A 23,890-nucleotide genomic window follows, 5' to 3' on the forward strand; every position below is an offset into this window, starting at 1 on the left:
ACACAATGTAACCTCTAAAATGGGGGCAACCAGTAGATTGTGACAAGTGACTGGTAGATTGTGGTCTGGGCTTGCTGATCCACCATCCCGGAGTGCAAAGCAGAGGGACTACTTGTAAAGCTAGAGCTGTAGTAGAGAGCAAGAGCCACATAAGCCGACGTCTCCTCTGCAGTGCCGGCTCCTGTTCCTTGTGGAGTGATACCAACTGCACGCCACGTCTTATCCTGGCTAGTGGTCTCCAGAGTGGTGCCAGCAGCAGGAAAGAAAAGATCTTCAGGTAAATGTGACACAATAACCTGGGAATAATAGTACAAGGCTGCTTTCACACTAATGTGTTGCGATTTAACCATACCACGGGTGAGGTGCAGTGTACCTGCAGCTTTCCTTACATATTTGCATAGTAGGTGAGTTTGAAAAAAGAGACAAGGCCATCGAGTGCAACCTATGTGTGTGATTATATGTCAGTATTACAGTGTATATTCCTGTATGTTGCAGTCGTTCAGGTGGTTATCTAATAGTCTTTTTAAACTATCAATGCCCCCGCAATAGCTCACATGTCTGCACACCTGCGTATACACAAGCATGAGAAAATGAGATTGAATGTTGCACTCAAGAGGATATCCATAGTAAGGGGATGAAAAATGAAAATAAACAAAAATAAATAAAATAAAGATAAAAAAAGGTAAAAATTATAAAAAAAAAAATATATAAAAATAAAAATGAAAAAAATAAAAATAAAATTAGGAATAAAAGTAAATCCTCAGTTGCAATCCACCATCCTGGCTAAACCCACATTTTCTTATAAGAAAGCAAGGAATATCAAAAATGGTATAGCCCCAGTAAGTACAAATCCAATTTTGTTGCCTCCACACAAACTCTGTGCCTCATGCCTCTAGTCAGTATGTACCAGTGCCGTAAGGCACCGTGTTTGACATGTAAACACGTTAACCATGGCCAAAGAGAATTCATGACCAATGGTAAAACATACCAGATTTCTAACTTTTTAACTGCTCCACAGAGTTTGTTGTTTATTGTCCATTTGCCCATGTGGCCTACACTATGTCGGGAGGACCATACGGATGCTCAGGAAGAGGTTTGGTGAACATTGCCATTTTGTAGAGGGTGGAGACAAGCACAGTGTGCCCCGACACTTAAGACATCATGATCAATCCTCCGCAGTCCTCAGGGTGTGGATCATAGAGTCTGTCCCTGGTACATTCCCACTGGCAGAGTGCTTCAAACACCTCTGCCAACTTATTGGATATATACCTTGGACTCTTTCACACCCGGGGGCTTCAATGAGGAAATAGAGTTCAACAATCTCATCTAATTAGCGATCTTGGCCCCCCCCCATTCCACCTTTCCCCTAAATCTCCTTTCCCACACAACATACATGGGTGTTTACACAGATGTGTGCATACATACACGCCTCGTGCGTATGTGCACATACTTATTACCATTATTAGCATAATCATACTAGTGATATTTTAAGGGTGGTTTACATACCCATATCAAACCACAAAAGTAAGTACATAGATATAATTAGCTATAGTCGTACCACCTCATTATTCAAACAGGTTTGTTGTGATCTACCCTAAACAAGTGTACAAACAGGAATTTTCATCATATTTTTATTATAATCATATTTCTATTTTGATCTTTATTTTTATTTTTTATTTTATTCCTAATTTTATTTTTATTTTTCATTTTTTATTTTTGTTTTCAATCTTCCATAATAAAACAGAAATCCAAAATAAGTAAACAGTATCGCTTAAGTGATTACCGTACCAACATCTGTTAACGATAAAAAACTTCCAATAACATTGGTCTGACATATTGTTTTCTGAGGTAGCATTGAAGTCATTATTGTTACATTTATGTCCCTCTGTAAAAAATGTTATAGACTGTTACTGGTGTATATATTAGGATTTGCCACCTAATGACAGACCGGTTAGAGATGGCCGGCATAGACATTTAAACCCAAATTAATTAAATTTACCTGGGTGAGGGAATATATAAAATTATACACCCTAATCCAGTAACGTTTTACTTTGGGGCACTGCTACCATGTGTGGTACATCGTCCCCAGTTGTCCAGTTGCAGAAGGATCTAGGGGATGCCTCAGGAATAAAGGTCGCCAATCTTGTTGGGACCATGTACCATCTCAATAAAACTATATAATTTACTTCAATTAGTGAAGTATTTATAATGGATTTTGCTTCTCCCTGGGCTAGTTTGTGCCACTCATCTAGCTCAATACTCTCGTGGAGATCCGCCTCCCATCTCTTCATGTATTCTAGTTTTACAGTGCTATTCGTGATAACTGTGTATAGTTCAGATATACGGCCCCTTATCTTATCATATTGTGAGCAAAAGTATTCCATGGGAGTCCTTGTGGTTATAGCCAAGTTTCTAGAAATTGTAGACAAGAAATGCACTGAGTGTATCTGTGGTGTTCCGAGATCGGAAGCTGGTGCTAGTCTTCCAGTGCCTCTCGTTAAAATTCCTCTATGATCACACATATCTGCAATTCTCATTAGACCCTTATTTGTCCACCAATCGAACGTTCTAGGACAGAGACCCGGGGTGAATCTTACGTTCCCCACTAAAGGAGCTAATTGGGTGTGTAAAGATTGAAAGTTGTGGGATTTTAGTAATCTGTCCCAAATGCCAGACATAAGATCGGGGGTCTCTGCTTTGGAGACAGCCAGAGGATGGAGGAAATCAGGTGTGTCTTACAGGCTGCTCTATCAGCATCCAATTTTATTTTTTAAAGCGTCAACTATAGAGAATTTTAAGCACCATAGTACACTGCCATGCCACGGGCAGACGCAATTTTAAAGCGCGACATGTTAAGTATTTATTTACTTGACGTAACATCATTTGTTACATTATACAAAAATAAAATAAAAAAATGGGATAACTGTAGTGTTTTGTTTTTAATTAACAAAAGTGTTTTTCCCCCCAAAAATATTGCGTTTAAAAAACGCTACGCAAATACTGCGTGACATAAAAAAAATTGCTCCCACCATTTAATTCTATAGGGCCTCTGCTATTATAAATACTTTTGAGGGGTAATTTTCTAGCAAAAAAAAAAAAAAGTATTTTTACATGCATGAGGGCTCGATGGCAAGTAGTTAAGTATGCAGTGATGTTACTTTAAGTGGCTCCTAAGGTAATAAACCAGGATAAGTATGACAGCCTCATAAACCTGCACCCTTAAAGTGGGAGTAAACTCCCTTGGTTGATTTTTACCTATAGGTAAGCCTATCCTTACCGTAATTATCGGCGTTGTGAGCTTCTGGGCGGCTTTCAGTCGCCTTCGGCAGGTGAAATCTTCAGAGAACGGCCGAAATCTTCCAAGAACAGCCAAAATCTTCAGAGAACAGCCAAAAGCCCCCCGAGGACTACCAAGCGCCACCAAGATACACAGGAAATCCGGCTCTGTATCTCAGCGGCACCATTTTTAAAAGGAAAGGCTGCAAATGACACTGACAAGTGTGCATCGATGGACAAGGCTGCAAATGGTGGACAAGGCTGCAAATGGTGGACAAGGCTGCATGACAAGGCTGCAAATGGTGGACAAGGCTGCAATGATGGACACTGATAAGGCTGCATTGATGGGCATTTAAAGTGGTTGTAAACCCTTACAACACACTTTGACCTACAGGTAAGCCTAGATTAAGGCTTACCTGTAGGTCCAAGAAATATCTCCTAAACCTATACGGTTTAGGAGATATTTGCCCGAAGACAGGCACCGCTGTCTACGGCGCATGCGCCGCAGACAGCGGCGCGCAGGCGCACTGAGCGCGGCATTTCCAAGAACGGAGCTGCCGCGCGTGTCCGCTCCCGCGCGCATGTGCGGGAGTAACGTCATCGCGGCTTTGCCGAATGACAGCGGCGGAGCTGCGAGACCCCACCGACAACATGGATGCACCGGACTACAGGGAATAGCGGTGACATCGCTGGCTCCTGTGTCAGGTAAGTGACACATAATGGGCTACTATGCGATGCATAGTAGTCCATTATGCTTTGCCTTTGCAGGGAATGAAAGAGGAAGTAAACTCATCAGGGTTTACGTCCTCTTTAAATGCAAGTTTTTCCTTAAACTTTCCTCCTAAACTTGGGGTGTGTGTTATACGCCGATAAATATGGTACCTATAGGTACAGTAAATATATTCTAAAAGTGCACCATTTAAGAGATGTGTACACACTAGTGACATCACCAGCGCATGCACTCTGAAGGAACGGCATACCCTTGCCATTCCTTCAGAGCCGACCCGGTCATGGCTATTTTTTTACTGGCACTTTTGTCCTAGTATGAGCAGGGAGAAAAGTGCCCCGTTTTTACGGGGCTTCCAGTAAAAATACAGGTGGTTGGCAGCACTGAATGGCTCCCGCACCCATTTGTGTGGCTCAACGAATCAATGGACCGAAGCCCGCCAAACCGGAAAGGAAGACCGGGGGAAGATGGAAGACCCTTGTAGCAGTGACAGTACGCCACTGCAGGGCTTTGTTTTAAGGTAAGTTTCACATGCTAGTAATGTTCACTAGCACATTATAACTTTGCCTTGCAGGTGGAACGAGGAGGATTTAGATTTTGTGGGAATTTCAAAAACCTAGGTTCAACAGCTCTCATGATTGGCTGGCAACCATTCAAGGGTATACCCTTTATCGCAGGGATAGAGAGGGGAAAAAAAGGGGATGGGTATGCCTATATATCAAGAATAATGTACAAGAGAATGTGAAAGATGACATTAATAAGGGCGCTAGGGAGGAGGTGAAATCCTTATGGGTAGAGCTCCAAAGGGATGAAGCTAAGGAGAAAATAATGCTGGGAGTAAGCTATAGGCCCCCTAATCTGGGGGAGGGGGGGGGGAGAGACGGACCTCCTATCACAATTTGCATAAGTAGCAAGGATGGGAAATGTTATAATGGGGGATTTTAATTATCCAGACATAGACTGGGCAGAGGGAACCAAGCATTTGTCTTATGCCACGTACACACGACCAGACTTTTTGACAGCAAAGGTCAGACGGAACGAATCCGTTAGACAATTCGATCTTGTGTGGGCTCCATCGGACCTTTGCTTGGCAAAAATCTGGCGGACTTTAGAAATAGAACATGTTTTACATTTTTCCACCGGAACTCCGCCGGACCCAGTTCCTACCGAGAAATCCGCTCGTGTGTATGCTAGTCCGACGGACAAAAAACGACGCCAGGGCAGCTATTGGCTACTGGCTATGAACTTCCTTTTTCTAATCCGGTCGTACGTCATCCCGTTCGAATCTGTCGGACTTTGGTGTGATTGTGTGCGGCTAAGTCTGTTCATTCGGAAAGTCCGTCAGAACTCCGCCGAAAGTCCGTTGGACCTAGTTCCTTGAAAAGTCCGGTCGTGTGTACATGGCATAAGGCTCGCCAGTTCCTAAATGTCTTGCGATCACAAGTCAATTGGCTTCAGTATAAATCACACAAATATGAAACATAAAGGGGAATACAAAGACACTGAATTTCAAAAGAGCTAACTTCCCTAAACTCTGAACCTTGCTAGAAGATATAAATTGGGATAAAATCTTAGAAACAAAGAACACGGAGGAGAGATGGGTTTGCTTTAAGAGCATATTAAATAAGGGCATTAGCCAGTGCATCCCATTGGAAAAATTCAAAACAGCGATGAAAAGTCCTGGATGGCTTAACCCCAATGTAAAAATGCATGAAAAAATAAAATAAAATAATACAAGGCTGAGGGATCATCATCAGCATTCAGACTTTACAAATAATGCAAGTTATGTAAGGGTGCAATTAGGGCGGCCAGGATAGAACACGAAAGACACAGCGGAGGAAAGCAAAAAAAAATCCAAAGAAATCCAAAGAAAAAAGGGAGGACAGACCATATTGGCCCCATAAAGCATGAGAAAGGACATCTGTTACAAAGTATGAGAAGATGGAGAAGGTATTGAATTTAGTCTTCTACTCAGTCTTCATGAGGGAATGGGGGGGGGGGGGGCTTCAGTAACCAAAACTGCAGTGTTTGTCCTCATGACACATCACAGGAAGAACCCTCATGGCTAACAGAGGACAGAATTACAAATAGACTTGGGAAACTTAACATTAAATAAATCACCAGGACCAGATGGCTTGCACACGAAGGTACTTAAGGACCAAAGTCAAGTAATTACCAGACCACTGTTCCTAAGTTTTACTGACAGTTACCAGCTGATTGGAAAAAAGCCAGTGTAACCAATATTAAAAAAAAAAAAAAGAGCCAAACTACATCCCTGAGGATCACAGACCAGTTAGCCTAACATCAATAGTATGCAAATTCTTGGAGTGGATAAGGGACTATATACAAAATGTTAGTAATTAAAACGGTACCATTAGCAGTAATCAGCATGGATTCATGAAGAATCTTTCTTGCCAAACCAATCTATTAACCTTCTATGAGGCGGTGAGCTGCCATCTAGATAAAGGAAGGCCCATAGACGGTGGCGTATCTGGATTTTGCAAAAGCATTTGACACAGTTCCCATAAATATTTACTGTATAAAGTAACGTCTGTTGGCATGGACCATAGGGTGAGTACATGGATTGAAAACTGGCTACAAGGGCGAGTTCAGAGGCTGGTGATAAATGGGGAGTACTTGGAATGGTCAGGGTGGGAAGTGGGGTCCCCCCAGGGTTCTGTGCTGGGACCAATCCTGTTTAATTTATTCATAAACAACCTGGAGGATGGGGTAAACAGTTCAATCTCTCTATTTGCAGACAATTGACAACTGAGCTAAGCAGGGCAATAACTTCTCCGCAGGATGTGTTAACCTTACAAGAAGATCTGAACAAATTAATGGGGTGGGTAACTACATGGCAAATTAAGTTCAATGTAGAAAAATGTAAAATAATGCATTTGGGTGGAAAAATTTTTTGCATGCAATCTACTCACTAGGGGGTGAATCTCTGGGGGAATCTAAGGTGTAAAAGAACCTAGTAGATGATAGGCTCAGCAATGGCTGCTGCTAACAAAGGAAAGAATATTGGCATGCATTAAAAAGGGGATTAACTCCAGAGATAAAGCGATAATTCTCTCACTCTACAAGACTCTGGTCCAGCCTCACCTTTCCAGTTCTGGGCACCAGTCCTCAAAAAGGATGTACTGGAAATGGAGCGAGTACAAAGAAGGGCAACAAAGCTAATAAAGGGTCTGGAGGATATTAGTTATGAAGAAAGGTTGTGAGCACTGGATTTATTCTCTCTGGAGAAGAGATGCTTGAGAGGGGATATGATTTCAATTTACAAATACCATACTGGTGACCCCACAATAGGGATACAATTTTTTCGCAGAAGGGAGTTTAATAAGACACGTGGCCACTCACTAAAATTAGAAGAGAAGAGGTTTAACCTAAAACTGCATTGAGGGTTCTTTACTGTAAGAGCGGCAAGGATGTGGAATTCCCTTCCACAGGCGGTGGTTTCAGCAGGGGGCATCGATAGTTTCAAAAAACTATTAGATAAGCACCTGAAAGACCTGAACATTCAGGGATATACAATGTAATTCTGACAAATAATCTCACACACACACACACACACACACACACACACACACACACACACACACACACACAGGTTGGACTTGATGGACTTGTGTCTTTTTTCAACCTCATCTACTATGTAACTATATATAAACAAAAAAAAAAAAAAAGATGTGGTTTACTACCGCTTAAAAAAGGTAGGTCCAGAATTTTTAGCTCCCTTATTTCTATTCTCAAAGGTTCCTTGAAGCACAACACAATGCCTCCAGCTACGGATTGCTGTTGACTCGTGAAAAGCTCACTAAGTGCTGGAATACGTACATTTTACATACAAGTGGCACACTCTAATCTATATTTGAAAAAGGGCTCAATGAATGTGATTCTATACCATGAGCTGTTTAACAGGCCTAATGAAAGAATTCACAATATCAAATGCATACAATTGATAAAAGGTAGACGTTACTTTTTGTTGCCACTCTGAAGCTTCCTCTTCTTTCTTCTTCTTTGCTTCTTCAAGTAAAGCGATCTTGGCAGTAAACTCTGCAAGTTCAGCAGCCTATAATGAACATAAAGGTATATACATCAAACAAGTCACTAAGGTAATCAACTAATATCCTTCACTGTAAAATAAAGCAAAAAAAAAACAAAAAAATTTAATACTACACTTGAAAAATATTCTCCCATAGTTATTACCAAGCTACCACTAGTTGCAGCTGCCTGTGGGTCAAAAACAGGGGTCAAGTTTTGCTTACAAAAAAACATATCTAAAAAGAGCACTCCCACCTAAGCTAGATATGTCCATTTTAGGAGCAATCACTGCAGGCCTTTACTACTGTCCATGATCTTTGGAAGATCTGCATTGACTGCAATTCCCTTACGAAAGTCTGATCTAAGCTTTTCACCTGAGCTTTCATTGTCATCTGCCCAAGTCCTGTGTAGAATTCACTAGGTTGGAGCCGATCAAAGAAATGCAGAGGCATAAACAGGGAAGCTGCAAACTAAACTAGACTTGTAAACTCTTTCTTCTGGTATTTTCAAACTGTTACCAATTTGATAAAAAAAAAAACAAAAAAAAAAACGAACGGGTTGGCTGTATAAAAAACAAAACAAAAAGCATATGCTGCCATTTGACAGATTAAAAAAAAAAAAGAAAAAAAAAAAAAAAAAAAGGATGGCAGATGAAAGGAGCAAGATAGAAAAAAACCCACACAGCGTCATACTAACCATGAAAAGCTTGGTTTAAAATGTTCTAGCCTTATAAAGCTAAAGAAATTAAGAATACACAAAATAGGCCCCTCTCTCACCAGCTGCCGATTGGACCACCCATTGTTCTCTATGGGGCGGCAGATGTCAGCAGACATGGGTCCGCTGTCAACCACTGACACTCAATACGGTCAAAACAGACTGATGGGGATCCGTTCCCATCAGCCTGGTGGATCAAATCATTGGAGAGGCATTACATAATGGAATTACTTTTCGTCTGACAGCCCAATAGAGAACAGCAGGCTGTGTCCGGGTCCTCTTAGCGAACATGGACCTGTCATCCGCCTGCTCTTCAGCAGAGAGCTCCCCCACTGAGCAGACGGATCTGCTTGGATGGACTCCACTCCGTCTAAAAGGGACCACAGGCTTAGTTCACATGGGCATGAAAATGGGGAGCTTTTGTTTGGTTTTTATTTTAGGTATTTACAGGTTGTGTTCCAAATACTAAAGCATATGAGGCAAAATACTGTATATATTTTGTACTTTCCTGCAATTCATGCACATTTGCCCATTTTACAACAAAGTACTAACGACAATTTTCTGGCAGTAGTTCCTTTAGGAACTACCTATTCTGGCCAATGAAATCCATTAACATGCAATAGCTTCACATGCCTAAACATGTGTGCACTACGCGGCTTTAGCCGCATTTCTTAAAGCAGCTTTTCTCCTGTGAGGAGTTTTGGTGAAACCACAAACACCCTGTGTGCATAAGGCCTAAGCATTTAGGTTGCATTTTAGTATTAAACAAGGGCTAAGCTAGCTTTTAGTTTTTGGTAAGGAGCTAGGGTCATCCCAATGGTTAGGAGCAATGGAGTCAATTTTTTATTTTCTTGTTTTTGGTGATGAAATGGCCATACCAAAAATTTCCATTGCAGGCACTTGATGCAAAATATAAAATAAATAAATAAAAAACCCCCAAAAAAAACCAATGTACAGAGATTATTGTTGGAAGAGAACAGAGGCAATGATTGGATCAGATTTCTTGTCCTGCTCCAATGTCTAAGACTGCAGTGCATTTCACATTCTACTAAACCTTGCATACAAAAAGTTATATACCGTATTTGCCGGCGTATAAGACGACTGGGTGTATAAGACGACCCCCTATTTTTCAAGTGAAAACATAGGTTTTGGGCAATACTCGCGGTATAAGACTACCCCCCTTCTGAGGCAACACCATTTAAAAAAAACATTAGAACGATTAAAAAATACAAAGCAAGAATGCCAACTACTCATCCGCCATGCTGTGTAATGTCATAAAGTAAATCAAACAATAATAACACAAACAGAGATCTATTGAATGCCACAACTCTGGAAAGTAGAATTTTTCACTAACCAAACCTATACCACTTTTGGGTTACTTTCTATGGGAATTGTCCACCAAAATGCATTTAATAACCCCCTGTCATATGTCCCAGATTTACCTGTCCCTCTTGGGTGCCTGGGACCTCAAAGGAAAACAGCAGGATGTATAGTAGTAGGAGATCAGTGAATGGATTTACCCAGGGAAGTATGGTGAGCGGTGTATTATTTTAATGAATACAACGCCTGCTTGGATTGGCAGAGGCTGTAGCATCACCAGCCCTTGCCTCTCTCTCTCTCTCTCTCTCTCTCTCTCTCTCTCTCTCAAAGCCAATCCGAGCAGGCTACTCTATGTAGCCTGCTTGGATTGGCAGAGGTTGCTACTCCAATCCAAGCAGGCTCTGTATTCATTAATAGAATACATTGCTCGCCGGGATTGGCTCAATGGCGTATACTGTTTGTAGTTGAAGCCACATACAGTATTAGCAGACATTTGGGGGCTGACATCCATCGGGCAGCATTGTATACCTGTATACCCGGCGTATAAGACGACCCCCGATTTTTGGGCATTTTTTTTTAGTGTAAAAGGTAGTCTTATACGCCAGCAAATACAGTACTTAAAACTGAAATTTGGGTTTTACCTAGAGTGCTCTTTTTACCTGTGTAAACTTTGAAAATCATGAAAAGCAGATTTCCCCATCGGAAGTAAATCAGTTTTATTCACTAAAGTGAAACCCTGGTGATATCATAGTCCTAATAATATAAATCCATAACATCTACAAACTGCTCTAAAGAAGAGCCTTCTCTGTGCACTTCCTCCTCACCAGCTGCTCCTGGTTTTTCATCTGGTCTGCAGCTTGCTTGGCCAGTGCCGCCTTGGCTTCTTCTGCAGACCGTCGCTCTTTCTCTAGGCGCTCAGATTCTTCTATTGCACGCTTTCTTTCCTGTTCCAACTCTAAAGCTTTTCTAGTTTGTTCTTCTAGCTCTGTAAAAAAAAAAAAAACATGATGATTCCAGAAGAACTGGGTGTTCTGTGAGTTTCCATGTGTATAAGCGAGTGAAGATTTTCCCTTATTTCCTGTGACCCATGTACAGGGAATGGGGTGTGTGGTCATCTCTGGGAGAAGAAAAGCATGGCCTTGTAAGAGATTCCAACCCTTTCTTGCTCTACAAAGTACTGTGTGTTTTTGTCTGCGACAATAATGGAGATTTCTCACAATTTCTCATCTTGACAAGAGTCCTGCTGTACTAAAAACAACATATGTTTTGACTGTAAATTAAACGTGTTCGGAAAAGAAAAATTCTCCCCATTCACCCTACATGTCTATAAACGCATAGACAGTCATGCAAAAGTTATTCCACACAATTACCAATATAGATATTCCTGTATGACAGATGCATACTAAAAAATTCATGGCGTTCCTAGTCCACAAGCTTATCAACTACCAAACCAAAAGGAGAGGTCCTTATATGTATGTGACTGCTGTGTAGCAGACGATGAGCCATGCATGTATGCAATAAAATGTTTACATCTCCGCTACAAATTAGTATGCAAGTAAAAAGATATTTAAGAAAATAAAGCACTAACCGTAGGAAAGATATCGATATCAGCCTGTCTGCCATTTATAAGACACATGGTATTAGCAGCTGTAAGGCTGCACATACAATGAGCTCTGCTTTCAGGGCTATTTCAGAGCTGTGCAGTCTAATCCAGCTTGCAGACCTAAGTCATAGTTGTGTGAATCCTGGATAAAAGACTTATTAGTTGTCTCCTGAATAACAAATCATTTTATGAAGTGGTTCTATCAAATGCAAAAGAAAATATATCAAAATAACTTTGGCGATAGTCTGCAGACACAGTATTGCATCTTACATTAGGGTACAGTATTTACATGGAGAACGTACCAAGTCTGCAAATGACAAATTCAGAATCATAAGCCCACTACAGAAACCCTATTTCAGGATGAAAATAAGAAAGATGCAACTGCTAACCTTTTTTTTGAAAACGCAAGTCCTGGGGCTGACTTTCTTAAAGCGGTTGTAAACCCTCAAGTTTTTTCACCAAAGTGAGAAGAGGTAGCAGCCCCCCATAGCCCCCCCCTTTTACTTACCTGAACCCAGTCTTTCCAGCAATGGGGACAAGCACACCAGCTCCAGACAGTGTCTTGGGTCCTGAGTGGATAGATTGATAGCAGCACAGCCAATTGGCTCCCACTGCTGTCAAGCAATTCAAATGATGTGGGAGCCGGGGGTGGGGCCGAGTCCTGCTATCTGTGTCAATGGACGCAGCAACAGGACACAAGAGCGTGGCTCTCCAACAGGGCGCTCGAGAAGAGGAGCCAGGAGTGCTGCTGAGGGACCCCAGAAGAGGATTGGGACCACTCTGTGCAAAAACAACTACGCAGAGGAGGCAAGTATGACAGTTTTTTTTTTTTGTATTTTTAAAAACACGAACCTTTAACCTTGCCTTACTACTTGGTGACCTAAAATATGCATGTAGTCAGTCAAGGGTTGACACACCTATAATTGACCATGCTTGAAAGAGCTCAGTGACTATTTATTCTATGAAGTAATACTGTTGGATAAATTATAGTGACCCATATGCAGAAAATTTAGAAAGTGGTTTCTGCCCTTTAGCCAGTCCTAGCTGTCAATGCTGCAGTCGAATGCCCCATTCACACCTCAGCGTTTTGTAGCTGGAAGCTTAAAGCACCAAAACCACTGGAGAAAAAATGATTCTCTATGGAGAAGGTTCACATCTCCAATCCAAGTCACCTGAAGCCAAACGCCTGAGGCTCAAAAAAGTTCTGGAGTTTTTTTGTAGCTTAAAATCGGGCAGATCTGAGCATTTTTATTCCCATAGAAATTGATAGAAACGTGCCATTTGCGTGTTCTGTCACGCGTTTGTGTGCGATTTTCAGCTTAAATTAAAATTGGAAAACATAAAATAGCAATAATATATGAATAAATGTAAACAAAGTTTACAAATCACTAAAAAATATCAGAAATAAAATGAATAATATGTAATATATAAATAAATGACAACCCCTTTCCCCGAAAAAAAAATTCAAAATAAAATCATCATTAATAATAATGATAGTAATTTATTTAGCGTTAGGGTTCTTTATTATTATGATTTTATTTTTTGAAGGGTTAGGGGTTAATTCTTTATGATTTATTTGTGAATTTGTGAGTCGTAGTAGTAGAAATAGTAGTAGTAACACCCTAACAAAAAAATAACCCCATGAAGCTAGTTCAGCTAATACAAATTTTCATACAGCTAACGCTAATTCTTACGCAGCTAATGCTCGTGCAAGAGTACCAGTACACAGACAAGCTCAGGGTAATATTCAGTGTGCACTCACACGTAGGCGCCTTCTGACCACCCTGTTGTCTTACTGTGTATAACCCCCGACTCACTTTAACTACACCCTGACTGTGGCAGTCACCTGCTATCAAGCTACTGGCACCCTGTGCTTCTTTGAGCTTTGTACCTCTTTCACCACATTCATGGGTGCTCGGACCAGAGCCACAAGGGAAGCCCTCTCGTCAACTCTGCCTCCAACCAAGGTACATGACACCCTAACCTAACCTTAACTCTAACCCCTTACCCTAAAGAAAAAAAAAAAACAATATTAATAAAGAAAAAAATGAAAGCGAAGGGAAAAGATGACAGTTTTCTCTATTAGCTAATAAACAAACGTCAAAGCGCAAGTTGCGCATAAAACCGCAACAAAATTCCGGGAAAATACTCAAAGACACTACGCTCAGGTGTGAATGCGACCTAACACAGTAGGGCTTCCACCGACTTCAAATGCTCTTATAAAGTAAATATTTGTGGAAATCAAAGTGAGCATATGATGAAACAAATGCTAAACCAGTGGAAACTATCAAAATAAGTAAAACTAGACAGGCAGCAAAAGTTATATGCAAACTGCAACCTTTCCTTCCCTACTGTTGCTTACTTTCCATTCCTCCCTTTTTGTACTTTAAAGCAGACCTCAAAGACTAAACAATATTGCTGTCCGATTATCTTTGATCGCAAAGACCCTTGTAGGTTTCTCCTGCAATCAAAGCTCATCTTCTTGCCAGCAATATTTCCAATGAACAACAGCTGAACAGCTCAACAAACAATCTGTGTATGCCTTGGTGCCAGGATAAATTGACTTTGCAACTCAAGATGGCTGAAGATGCTGAACACGGAAGGGGATCGGGCAAACATTTTAAGAGGCCGCAACAAAGCAAAAGAGATATTGGTTGTCACATGGAAAGGGGTGGGGGTTCCTCTGGCAGGTAAGTCTGTTACAACGGGTTTAGCCTTTCTTGAAGTACATCATAGGAGAGTTGAGCCTTAAACCCCATACACACGATCAGAATATCGTACAACAGATTCCGCTTTCAAAGTGATCATATGATACTCTGACCATTAGTGCACAGGTTTCGTCCAAAAATTTCCAAAGGTACAAACACAAAAATGTTCTCGGTTGATACCAGATCATACAATTGTCATTTAATCAGTACAGTTTTCATCTGAAAATACATTACTTTCAAAATTTTATTCTGTCATACATGAACTTTCGTACTTTAGTAACCTCTTCATTTTCAAAATGGAAACTAGCAGCCAAAAAAAAAGTGGACAATCATTCATCCGATAATGTATCTGTGTGCGCTAGGCTTTAGACTACTGGGTTATGCTTCACCTCAGAAAGATTGCAAATAATAGCAAAGCCTAACAATGCCCTGAATATCCACTCCCAGCAAGCAATAGCAGAGTGACACCAGGGGGAGGGACCAGTGTCCTGTGATGTACTGCAAAAAAAAGGGTATTTACAAAAAAAAATTTCTTAAATTGCACATCACAGGACAAACAAAAGTTAATTCTCAGGCAGTCCATACATTATGCAATTTTATAAAATTAAAAATGGTCCTGTGAGGATGGGGACCTAGATCTATTACCGTTATGTCTCTGCAAATCCTAACAGATATCTGCCAGCTGCTCCCACACCATGGCAAAGATAGCTGAGAATTCTTCTCTGGACATAAAGGTCACTGAGGAAGGAGCTCCTGAGGGAATTTGTGAGAAAAAGGTTGCCCGAGAGCCAAAGCCGGCTTACTGCCCCATAAATTTGTTGAGGGAAGACTGCCTCCAGAAATAAAGAAGCCTAGTCCACGCAGTTTTGATCCCCTACATCTGCGCAGTATTGCCACAGGAATGTAGCTCCTCAGAAGGCAGGCAGCCAAACAAGCACACAGAACAGCAAAGGAAACCATGGATCCTCACAGCTCCCTGTAGTGGTGCCAGTTAGTCTGGCCTGGCAGTTTGTTCCTATGGGTGTGGCAGGGAAAGAAAACCCACTGCCTGTACACACTCAAGCTCGCCAGCGTGCCCAATGGCTTTGAGGGATACTCCTTCCCACATCAAGAGTCATCAACACATACAAGGAGCAAAAACCAACTCAATCTTCACCTTCTCCAGGATGGGAACACCCAACAGGGTCTTCAGTGATTGGTCACTGGTGAAGCAGAACAGAGCCTTAGAACTGTAAAGCACCCCTCAGTTAACTTACAGATAAAACCACCTGCCAAAGTAAGGGCCACACGTGATGGATGCCGTGCCAGCTTACAGGCTGTCCACGTTCTTCCACTGGACTCCGGGAACTGTTCCCTTGAAATATAAGCATCTATAGGACATCCATCATTAAAACTGCCACTGCTAGAGAGCTTGGAGACTCAGCAGAGAAAATCCATTCTAGTAGAAATCTGCATCAAGAGCTGTCCATTACCAAGGATATTTGCAAAATACTTTGGCAATGCTGGCAGTTGGCAAAGCTCGACACCTCCTAGCTTAAAGTGGTTGTTAACCCACTTTTAGTAGTTTACACAATCTGTTCTAATACAATGCCCCTCTGTCTCCGTTTCATTAAAAAAAATACCTCCTCCTTCACCGTATAACACGGCAGCTCCTGGTGCTCATGAAACCAGCTGTCTCCTCTCTGCCCATCTTGTAGAAGCAGCGGGGCCAAGGTTTCCCCATTGACATCGGCGGGACATGAGGAGGAAAGGAGACACAGCTGGTCACGTGATTGCCAGGAGCCGCAGTGAGATACGGTGAAGGAGGTATTTTTTTTAATGAAACACAAAGACAGCGGGGCACTGTATTAGGAGAGACAACGGATAGTATATAGATACATTTGTTATTCTTGCAGCAGTAGGGGGATGGGGCAGCACTGTCACTAGGAGACATGCAAAGAGGGGAGGGGGGAGGAGGAGACAGATACAGAAGAGCAGGCTGCGGATGACGGAGGCAGGCAAACAGACGACGGTGTCAGGGGCTCAGCAGCCATAATTATCGTGGTCTGTTTGCAGAGGGGAGGGTATAGACAGGCAGGATCAGCCAGGTATTACAGGGTGCCAAATTACACAGCACTGTGCTGTATAACCTGCTTGACAGAAATGGAATCTGTGTGTTTTTTTGGGTTAAACTCTTCCATTTGCCAATTTTTAATCATGAAGGTGGAGCATAAGTCTGAGAATGAACTATCCTGTAATGTATAAGAAATATATGCTGTGCGCACATGCATATTTTGGTTGAAGCCTATGCCCCCATGAGGATTTCATCTTTGTTTTAAGTTTATTTTTCAGGGAGAGGCACCCAATCAGAGCCTTGGCCTGCACACAGATACGAGATACAGCTCAGTCCTAGAAGTAACATGTTCACTGGTGTGCAAAAGAGTTGTAGTTTAGCTGCTCAGATCCAATTTTATAGGAAGATATGCATATTGTCTAAGCAGCCTACATCTTACAACATAGTGCTAGTTTTGGCATGCAATTTTTCTCTTTCAAGCACTTTTTTTATTAAAGATTTTAAAGGATACATAGCATAACCTTATACAGATATATAAGCTAGGCTGGCATATCAGCGAGTTCCAAAACAGTATCCATCAAACATCAGATAAAAGGAGTAACTTGAAAGCAATAAACTACAGTTCTGCTCATCGGATTTTCACCAGTTTTAGCGTAGCATGTTTTTTTTTACAGAAAATAACCTCTCTTACCTGTCATGCCTATGCAGAGGTTTGGGGATCTGAAAGCCCCACCCTTCTTGCCTGTGTTAGTTTAGGGCTGGGATATGCAATTAGCGGACCTTCAGCTGTTGCAGAACAACAAGTCCCATGAGGCATAGCAAGACTCTTGACAGCCACAAGCATGGCACCCAGAGGCAGAGGCATGATGGGACTTGTAGTTCTGCAACAGCTGGAGGTCCGCTAATTGCATATCCCTGGTTTAGGGCTTCCAAGACTGATCAGAGTTATTCTGATTGGTCAAAGTGGCCATGTGCCAGCATGTGACCAATCAGAATCACTAGGTAGAAAAATAGGTCTTGGGCGTAAGACTACCTTGTTCTTGTAGATGAACGGAAATATGCAGACAGGCATCTTGAAGGTTTTCGGATCGACAAGTATTCCCCTGATCTCTGAAAAACATTAACTTACCTTGCAGATAACCACATGAAATTTGAAGCCATTTCTTAGGGCTTTTAGGTCCAGGATAGAACAAATACTCTGTTGGCCTTTGGTGTTGTGAACAGGTTTGAATATAATCTTTTAAACCTGTCCTGCAGGGGTACTGGTATAACTTCTCTATGGGACGAGAGATGGTTCAGGGCATTTTGCAACGCTGACTGAACTCGACTAGATTTTGATTGATTTGAAAGAAGAAAGTGGTGAAGGGGTAGAGTTTTTAACTTTTTTGAAGCCACCCTTTTGAACCCTTAGGTCTAGCACATCTATGACCCAGAAAGAAGCAAACTGTAACAGACATTTCCCCACTCTTTAGAGGGCACCCCCTCATTGGGAAGAGAGGTTTGGAGAAAACTTGGTGGGCTTTGTGGGCCAAGTCTTATGCCAAAACGAAGGGCTGAATGTAGGTTTAAACTTTGAAACCTGGGTGCACTGTTGAGGTTCATTGCTTTTTGAAAAGTTAGAGGCTCCTAAGGCAGGGTTTTGGAATTTTCCACTTCGGAAGAACCAACTTTCTTCCTGTGACATCTTTGACGAATTTGTCAAGTGCCTCAAAGAGACGTCCTCCTTCAAGGGACATACATGTGAGGTGTCTTTTACAGGCAGCTTCACAAGATTCTGTGCATATGAATGGAAATTAGAGCCATTCTGGAAATTTCTGTTCTAGGGAATCCACATAAAAAAGGTGTAGGAGGTAATTTCTATAATTGCTCATTTAAAGCACGGTCCTGGAATACAGAATCTAGTCAAGTCTGTTGCAATTTGACAGACATGGCAGCAATAGCTGGTTGAAGAGCAGGGCCTGCACATGTAAACTGAGCCTTTTTAGTACCCCTAATACTAACTCTAAGCCTGATCCGTGAAGCATACGAGAACCGAGGCTCTCCCGCATCTCTCGCTCCTGTTTGGCAAAGATGCAGTAGCAGGAGGCATTAGCATCCAATGCCATTAATCACAGCCAGTGAGACTGGGGAGGGGCTGAGCTGCACTCTCGGTCTTATGGACGCAGAAATTCGGCTCAAGAGCAAGGCCTACACAAGAGCCCCCACAAGAAGCAGCTTGTTATGGGTCACTCGGCAAGGGGAAGGGGTCCACAGCGCCTGCAAGGGATCCGAGAAGAAAAGGGTTGGGGCTGCTCTGTGCAAAAAAACTGCAGAGAGCAGGTTTGTATGATGTTATTTTATTTTTTTATGTAAATTGTCCCTTTACAATCACTTTAAGAGCATCTCAAACTATTCCCAGAAACTTTGAATGAAGGAACATCTTCTTGTGTTCTCTTGTACAATTGGTACAGAGACATGCTTTTTTTTTTTTACTCTGAATTGGCAGAACTTTCTACAGCAGTGGTTTTCAACCTCAGTCCTCAAGTACCATCAATGGGCCATGTTTTAAGGTTTTCCTTTACACAGCTGCTTTAAATCAAGAGGTATTTTATCTAAGGGAAGTTCCCAAAACCTGGCACGTTGGGGGAACTTGAGGATGGAGGTTGAGAACCACTGTTCTACAGGAACAGACCCCTTTTTTGAGAACTTTTTTTTACTGTTTAGCAATGGTTTTCAGACGAGTGAAAAGCTATTCTCCATTGACCAAATTTTCATTCACTTTCTATTCTATTTATTAACAGGGATGATCTTTTTAGATTTAGTAGGTTTCTTTGTACCTAAAGGGGCATGGAGAGACAGGGGAGAGTCAAGAGCGACAATGTTAAGGCTTTTGCACAGAAGTGAGCATATTCACATTGGCAAGCAGGTTTATAGGAGCCACGGGATCAGAAATTCTCTGAAGCCTCGTCTCATTCTGGGTCCTCTTAATTCCCTGTTAAGTCTTCCTCTTCTCGGGGGATCATATCTGGATTCCACGCAGGGGAAAACAGTGGAGGTGGGGAGGAAGCCTTCCATTTTGGAGCCCTGGACAGCAATGGCTGAATCAAAGGTGTTTGTTGCTAATTAAATTGTGATATAAATGCAGAAAAATCTGTTTAAGTTCAGTGGGCCACTTGTTGCATACCCGACAGAGCTAGAATCAGATGATACAGATGCAGACTAAGACGATTGATAAAATTGGGCTCTGCTCTGATGCAATGTAAGCATTGTCACTTTGAAGTCGAGTATTGAGCAGGTCCTTTGGCAGAGTCAATGTTCGAGTTTTGCCATGGCTCCCTTTTGCTTGGCTTCTGCCATAGCGAAGGGTGAGGGTATTCCCTTGAGGGGTACTAACAAAGTAGGGTGCAGCATATAGAGAAAATCTGTCCAAGAAGGATACACATGGCAATCCAGGTACAAACACCAAGCAGCAAAGTTCTTATAAGGGCTCAAAGTGTGCAGCTTGTGGTGTGATGGAACACCTGGCCACGTCACATAACACACAGCTCTAAGATGTTACGTTTTAGCACAGTTTGAAGCTTGAAAATGTATATGTTAAATTAAATTCCAGAAACTCAGTTTTACAATAACAGTCAAATATACATGGTTGTTCGGTCTTATCTGTCCACATGGCTGGTCCCTATAATGGGGTTAAGGCTTTGCCCTTCATGGTAGGTAGGCCATGGACCTGTAAAGCCACCTGTGGCCCATGCAGAATCCAGTTCCTGAAGCAACGTCACAGGCTGTCTCCACAGCATGTGGTCAGGGTATGGCTCCCAAGGTTTTACAGAGGTCACATCAATCTAGATGCACTGCTTCTATTGTTGTATTTGAAGACAGTGAGTTGAATAAATAATTGGAAGATAAAATAATAAAGTAGTTAATTCAAGAGTGATTTTTCCATAAGCAAGGAGAGGTCCGCCACCTTAGGACACTAGCAAAAAAAACTGAGGACACTCAGAGCGGGTAGGGTCATAGGGGAGGCACACAAAGGGGCATGTCCTCAAAAGCTTGCCATTGGTCTGTGAATACTTAGCCTGTGTCCTGCATTGAAAAACAAGACATATGCCTCCTCCAAGTGACAAGTTGTACATATTGCTGGTATAATTCAGGAACAATGTACTAATTAAAATACCTTTTTGTGCTTTTAGCGTCTGTTCTTCGATTTGTCGAAGGCGTTCAATTAGCTCATCCTTTTCACGTTCTATCCTCTCTTTTTCCTTCTCTGCTATTTCTCTTTTCTTCTTTTCATTTTCTAGCTGTGCTCTAGACAGGAATAAATGTGTCCAGTCAGGTAAAGCATATAATTAATGATAATTTACTAAATGTGCTTCCTAATGTTTGGCAAATCACCACAAGATGATCAACCACAGTCTCCTTATGAGGTTCAGACCACTAAAAACACATAATGCGGCTCTTAAAGTTCAACTGCAACTCCTCTGCACAAGTTTTAAAGAATGTAAATGCCACTTACAGCGCAACTATAAACATTTTTTTTTCTCTGTAAGAATGGGAGAAAGAATGGTTAGAGAGACACTGTAGCCATTCGGGGCAAAGTGACAGTGTGTGCAAAACCTCCCCCCACACCATATACTCACCTGTCTAAAGCCTCCCTGCTGCATCTTTTTCATCACAGAAGCCACCAAAATACCCAGCTTCGGAACTCAAAGAGCAGCGATATTACCCTCCCATAATCATTTACCAGTGCCTAGACCAAGCAATTGGCTGCTAAGCGAGAGCACTGCATCATGGGGAGGAGGCCACATGCACCCCCATATCTACAAGGGCTGCATATTTTGCCATGGTGGCCACAGAAGAAGTGATGGGGAGCAGTTTAGAGGCAAGCATGAGGTTTTGGGGTTGGGCTTTACCAACTAACTTTTTACATTTCTATTGGACTTGGATAATTTGAGCATTTATTTGCTGCCCCCATTAACAATTGAGGGGAAACTTCAATGGGGACCTAGACCGCAATTAACACCCAAATATGGCATTAATCCTTACATGCAACATTCAAAACTAATGGGGGAAAAAAGCATTATCTGTAGTTGGCTTTACTCTGGTCATCTAACTAAATTCATCAGTTAAATTAAATGGAATTAAAGGCAACACTCTTCCCTCCCCCCATTTTGGATTTGTAAGGGGTGTTATACCCCCTGTTTTTTTTTGCCTTTTGTTGCCAACTGGAGAGATTTTCTGTCCCATAGTAAAAACAGGAAGAAGAAATCCCTATAAAATGAGAGAATCCCTGGTTCTTTCACAAATAACCATAAACATAACAAATAGAAAGCATGAATGTCTCCAACGAAGGCAAAGACACCAATAAAAATCTGACAGGTGATCCAATCCCTCTCCACTCTATCAAAATCTCAAAGCAATATTAAACCCAAAACACGAAAAAAACATAATATATTGCAGCTTACCAATCCATAGATGTGGTGGGCTACATTAGTTTTATTTTTTCCTTTATTTCACTTGGTGATCCTGCCAGTAACACACTTTCTGTAGTAGTAGTAGTAGTAATAATAAAGCAGACACCTTTGGATAGCAGCACTGACAGTCTGGAGAGGGGGTAATGTTAGGCTAGCAGATTTGGATGCACTTGGAAAACAAATGGAAGCTGAAATCCAGCTAACAATTGAAAAGCTACGGAAAAAAGGAAAAAAAAAAGGAAAAAAAGCCTCACACACTGGGGCCATGTTCAAGTGCTGCTCATTTTAGCGGCGCTTTGCTGCCGTTTACGTGACGCTTTTGCGCTGCTTTTCGGCTGCGAGCGGGGGCACTTTTAAACCCAAAGAAGAAGGGGTTAAAAACCCCTGTGTTGCAGCGCTTCCGAAACGTTTTTCAAGTGCTTCGGAAGTGCTGCAATGGGCAGGGGCATTCATTGCAGGGAAGTTCATTGCAATGGGCAGGGGTGTTTTGGGAGCACTGTATACAGCACTCCCAAACCACCCCAAAAATGCTGCTTGCAGGACTTTTCTGAACGTCCCGAAAGCACACCACATGAGTGTGAAAGCACCCATTGCAGAGAAGGGGAGGCAGTTTTCAGGCACCATTTCTAGTACTAAAATGCCTGAAAATCGCCTCAGTGTCAAAAAAAACAAACAAAAAAAAACAAATGCAGTCACTACATCGCAGAATTAGTAAGTTGCAACTTAATACATTTTTGTTTTTTTTGTTTAATACCAGTTTAAAAAGAAAAATTGTGCCTTTAGTTATACTTTACTTTTTTTGGTTTACATTTAATCTAAGGCACCCAAGCACTCACGTTCTGGATGTGGAGTTGGCCTTCATGAAAATCATTCATTGATGTGGTAAACATGATAAAACATAATAGGCTGCGTCTTTACATATTGTACCACTAAACCTAACCAGCAACTGCCTAAGGCCACACTGCACATATAGATATAAGAACATAAAACAACTGGTGAAGGATGAGTCAGGGCACTTTGTCCTGGCTGTATAATCACCTGTGCTACTGACAGTTGTTCCGGGGATTCAGAAGAAGTGATAATAGAACCTGTTCCCAGGGCTGGGAAAAGACATCTAGATTCATTTAAAAGCTAGACGTTTCAGTCTTCATTTGTCACAGTACCCAATTTAAAGGTGCTTCCCCAACAACAACTAAAGAGCTGCCAACCTGAAATGAACTGGTTTTTGATGTACTACTTTTATTGTTTTCCTATTATACTACAATGGGTTACTGCAATTTGAGTAATCATGCATAAACAGTTTTTCACAGTTAGTGAATTATAAGTCAATGTGTTCTGCATACATTATTTTTAAACAGGTGTTTACTATATGTAAGTGGTCTCCAAACGTGGTACAAGGACCGGATGTGGGCCCCCTTTTCTAGACGTAATCCAGCCTTTGAGGCACTATTTCCCCCAATGACACCAACAGTTGAGCATAATTCCTGCCACTGACACCAACAATGAGGCACAATTCCTCCCAATGACACCAACAATGAGGCACCATTCCTCCCACCAATACCAATGATGGGGCACCATTCCACCCACTAATACCAATGATGGTGCACTATTACTGCCACTAATACCAATGTAGGGGCACTATTGCTGCCACTAATACCAATGTAGGGGCACTATTACTGCCACTAATACCAATGAAGGAGCACTATTCCGCCCACTAATACCAATGATAGGGCACTATTCCTCCCACCAATACCAATGATGGGGCACTATTCCTCCCACCAATACCAATGATGGGGTACTATTCCTCCCACCAATACCACCCTGAGGCATGTTTATTCTCACTTATGCTGGACCTGGTACATTTTTACCCCCACTAGCCACAAGGCAGCCACCCCTAAAATCTGAAGGACAGTAAAATGGCCCTTTCTTTGAAATATTTGGTGACTCGTGTCAGATAGGTTTTTCTCTTCTGTGTTCATAAGGTGGCCAGCA

At 41.8% G+C, this 23,890-nt stretch overlaps 1 protein-coding gene across 2 annotated transcripts in view; it reads right to left on the reverse strand.

Moving 5' to 3' along the window:
• The window catches only part of RDX (radixin), a 230,139-nt gene that overhangs the window by 21,203 nt on the left and 185,046 nt on the right, over positions 1-23,890 (reverse strand). For both annotated transcript variants that reach the window (XM_077483972.1, XM_077483971.1), the window contains exons 10-12: positions 20,602-20,732; positions 10,909-11,069; positions 7,986-8,078 (exon numbers count right to left, since the gene is read on the reverse strand). In XM_077483972.1, coding sequence (XP_077340098.1) covers positions 7,986-8,078; positions 10,909-11,069; positions 20,602-20,732 — 385 coding nt within the window. The remainder of the gene's footprint in view (positions 1-7,985; positions 8,079-10,908; positions 11,070-20,601; positions 20,733-23,890) is intronic.

The sequence above is a fragment of the Lithobates pipiens genome, unplaced genomic scaffold (assembly GCF_037356315.1).
Source record: "Lithobates pipiens isolate NorthernLeopardFrog02 unplaced genomic scaffold, aLitPip1_a1.2 Scaffold_16, whole genome shotgun sequence".
NCBI lineage: Eukaryota > Metazoa > Chordata > Amphibia > Anura > Ranidae > Lithobates > Lithobates pipiens.